This window comes from Mizuhopecten yessoensis, unplaced genomic scaffold (genome assembly GCF_002113885.1).
Source record: "Mizuhopecten yessoensis strain PY_sf001 unplaced genomic scaffold, ASM211388v2 scaffold716105, whole genome shotgun sequence".
Classification (NCBI taxonomy): domain Eukaryota; kingdom Metazoa; phylum Mollusca; class Bivalvia; order Pectinida; family Pectinidae; genus Mizuhopecten; species Mizuhopecten yessoensis.
Genome location: NW_018479950.1, coordinates 4966 through 8292, shown reverse-complemented (window position 1 = coordinate 8292; position 3327 = coordinate 4966). Strand labels below are relative to the sequence as shown.

General features: G+C 43.4%; 1 protein-coding gene across 1 annotated transcript; it reads left to right on the top strand.

Moving 5' to 3' along the window:
• Positions 1-1186: 1186 nt before the first annotated feature.
• LOC110441716 (uncharacterized protein K02A2.6-like) lies at positions 1187-3226 on the top strand (the record flags this gene model as incomplete). The annotated part of the gene is made up of 1 exon (XM_021484937.1): positions 1187-3226. A coding segment is annotated over exon 1 (2040 nt), but the record flags the coding sequence as incomplete, so codon positions are not given.
• Positions 3227-3327: the final 101 nt, after the last annotated feature.

The window sequence follows — 3327 nt, the reverse complement described above, 5'->3', positions numbered from 1 at the left end:
CTGTTTTACCTGTTTAGGATTTCTTTGTCACAAAGTTTGTTACTTGAGTTTGACAGGTGGAACCACGGACTTAGATAGCATCTATTATAATTCCGTGGTGGAACGGAACAATACGATGACGTTTAGGAAGGGGGACCAATAAATGATGACGCTATAACTAGCCTTCGACGGGAGGAGATAATTGAGAATAATTTAAACATGTCGGTCTACTGTTACATGTAGTGGTGTTGTGACTGAAATAACATGATGGTATACAATATAGTCATCCCCTACGAGGAGGGTTTAACAGAGAATCGTCAACCTCGGGTTGATTATTTGGTTGTCTAAACCTTTCCAGGGGGTTATAAGAGAACCGTTGTACCACCCACTCTGAACAGTAGCTGTCAAATACAGGGGGTTATAAGAGAACCGTTGTACCACCCACTCTGAACAGTAGCTGTCAAATAAATACGTAAATAGATATCGAACCAGACAAACAAAAGCAAAATGAAGAGAATATCGAAGTGTCAGGAAGACGTTATTCGAACTCAAAATCGGCAATAAAACTACAGCAAAATATGAACTATATCGAAAGGAGAATAAAGGAGACAATTGAAAAAAAAGTACACGGAGAATAAGACCAGGTGTTCCAATTGGGTCAGGGTCTTTTTGCTACATCAACGACGAACGACGGCCCACTGATAATAATAATAAACATCGACTTTCATATCACACACAAATAAAGCATATTTCCCGCTAAGATCATGATCGTAACCAAACACTTATCCACAATCACTTCTAACCTGCCTATATCTGTAGTGTTAGCCATATATACATAGTTATATGATACAGACTATAGGCGGACTATTGCGAGTCTACTATGAAACAGACTATAACGGTATGTACTGATTGTTGTGTATTGTGTACTACGTCACGATAATTGAATAAAGCATGGCTTGACCAAGCCACATGCGTTGTCTCTGTATCACGAACAAACTAGGGCGAATACAACTTACAACATGGTGTCAGAAGTCGTTCACGACACTTTACAACATGGTGTCAGAATAGCGGAAGATACAGAAAACCGAAGAAATGTGGTAACATCAGGTTGTGAAATGACTGTTCTTGCATGACTAACCGTACATTGCTCATATAACCATCATTTGTTCCATTCGCGCAACTCCCGCACTTTCGAGTTTAGACAACAATGGCGACGTACCAGGTACAGCCGCCCGAAAATTTCACGTTCTCCAAGCCCGAAGAGTGGCCAAAGTGGCTGAAAAGATTTGAACGTTTTCTCGTAGCTTCAGAATTGATTTCGAAGGATGAGTCAATACAAGTCAACACTCTTATTTACGCAATGGGGAATGATGCGGAAGACATTTTCCATTCGTTTGCTCTGACGGTGGATGGGTCTAAAACGTTCCAAACTGTGGTAGATAGGTTCCAGGCACATTTCGTCACTCGCCGGAACACCATATTTGAACGCGCGAAATTCAATCACAGGAAACAAAACGAGGGGGAATCTGCAGATAATTTTATTACAGCTTTGTATACCCTCATAGAACATTGTGAGTATGGAGCATTGAAAGAGGAAATGATTAGGGACAGAATAGTTGTGGGAATCCGTGACAGTAGAATGTCGGAAAAACTACAGCTTGACGCAAATTTGACCCTAGAGAAAGCGGTGACTCAGGTTAGGCAGCGCGAGGCAGTCCAAAAACAACAGAGTGTAGTCCGAGATGAATCCGGATCAGCAAACGGCTTGAGTGTAGGTTTAGATGCTATAAAGAAAGGACAGAAAAATCGCCCTGGTAAAAAGCACAGCTACAAGCAAACTCAAGGGAGCCAAGGGAATAGTCGTTTTCAAAACAGACATTCAAACAAAAATCAAAGTACTCAAAGTACTCATAACTTTTGTCAGAGATGTGGGAAGTCACCAGGTCACCCCAGAGAAAAATGTCCAGCATCGAATGTGGAATGCCACAAGTGTCACAAGATGGGACATTACGCCAAGAAATGTAAGGCTACGGTGGATGAAGTCTACCAGTATCAACCTGAGCAGGGATTTGATTTCCTTGGAGTAATCAACGATAACTCAAGTAAACCATGGTTGGTGAGTTTGACTGTGGACGGTGCCGATCACAAAGTTGAATTTAAAATCGACACAGGAGCTGACGTGACTGCTATACCCGAGAAAACTTACACAGCAGTGAAGGGTAAGGGACATATGCACAAATTACAGCCGGCAGACAGAGTTCTTCAGGGAGCTGGACAGAACACTTTGAAAGTCATAGGCAAGTTCATAGGCGTGTTAGCTACAGATAAAACACAGTCATCTACGGAAATATATGTGATCCGAGAACTTACCAAACCTTTATTAGGCAGACTTGCTATTGAAAGGCTTAATCTCATCAAGATGATGGCTTCCGTACAACAGTCGGGCGACTACAGGAAGAAATATCCTACCCTATTTCATGGATTAGGGAAGATGAGTGGGGAATATGAGACAAAGTTACGCGATGGTGCTAAACCTTTCGCGATATCCACTCCGCGCCGCATAGCGTTACCGTTGCTTGACAAAGTGGAAGATGAACTCTCAAGAATGGAGTCGCTTGGAGTTATTTCCCCTGTTGATGAACCTACAGACTATTGTGCTGGTTTAGTCGTAGTTCCTAAAAAAAACAATACCGTAAGGATATGTGTAGATGTGACTCAGCTCAACAAATCGGTAAGGAGAGAGAATCACCAGCTACCGTGTACTGAGGAAACACTCCACGGACTTACAGGCGCGAAAGTGTTTTCAAAACTAGACGCCAATAGCGGATTTTGGCAAGTCCCTCTGGCTCCGTCGTTGCGGTTATTAACCACGTTCATCACACCATTCGGGCGCTATTGTTTCAACCGACTTCCATTTGGAATATCATCGGCGCCAGAATATTTCCAGAAAAGGATGGAGACTCTACTCACTGGGATACCCGGTGTTCTCTGCCAGATGGATGACGTGCTAATTTTCGGCCCGACGCAAGAAGTACATGACGCGAGACTCGACCGTGTACTTCAGTGTTTTGAAAAGGCGGGCTTAACCCTCAACGAAGTGAAGTGCGAATTCTCTAAAGATCAAATCACTTTCGTCGGTCACGTGATTGACGCGTTTGGTGTGCGACCCGACCCTAGGAAGGTCGAGGCAATCGTTAAGTTTCCGGCCCCTACCAACGTACCAGAAGTGCGTAGATTCTTAGGGATGGTAAACCAATTAGGCAGGTTTACACCAAACCTCGCGCAACACAGTCAACCTATTCGGGAACTGTTACATAAGGACAGTGTGTGGACCTGGGACGATCCACA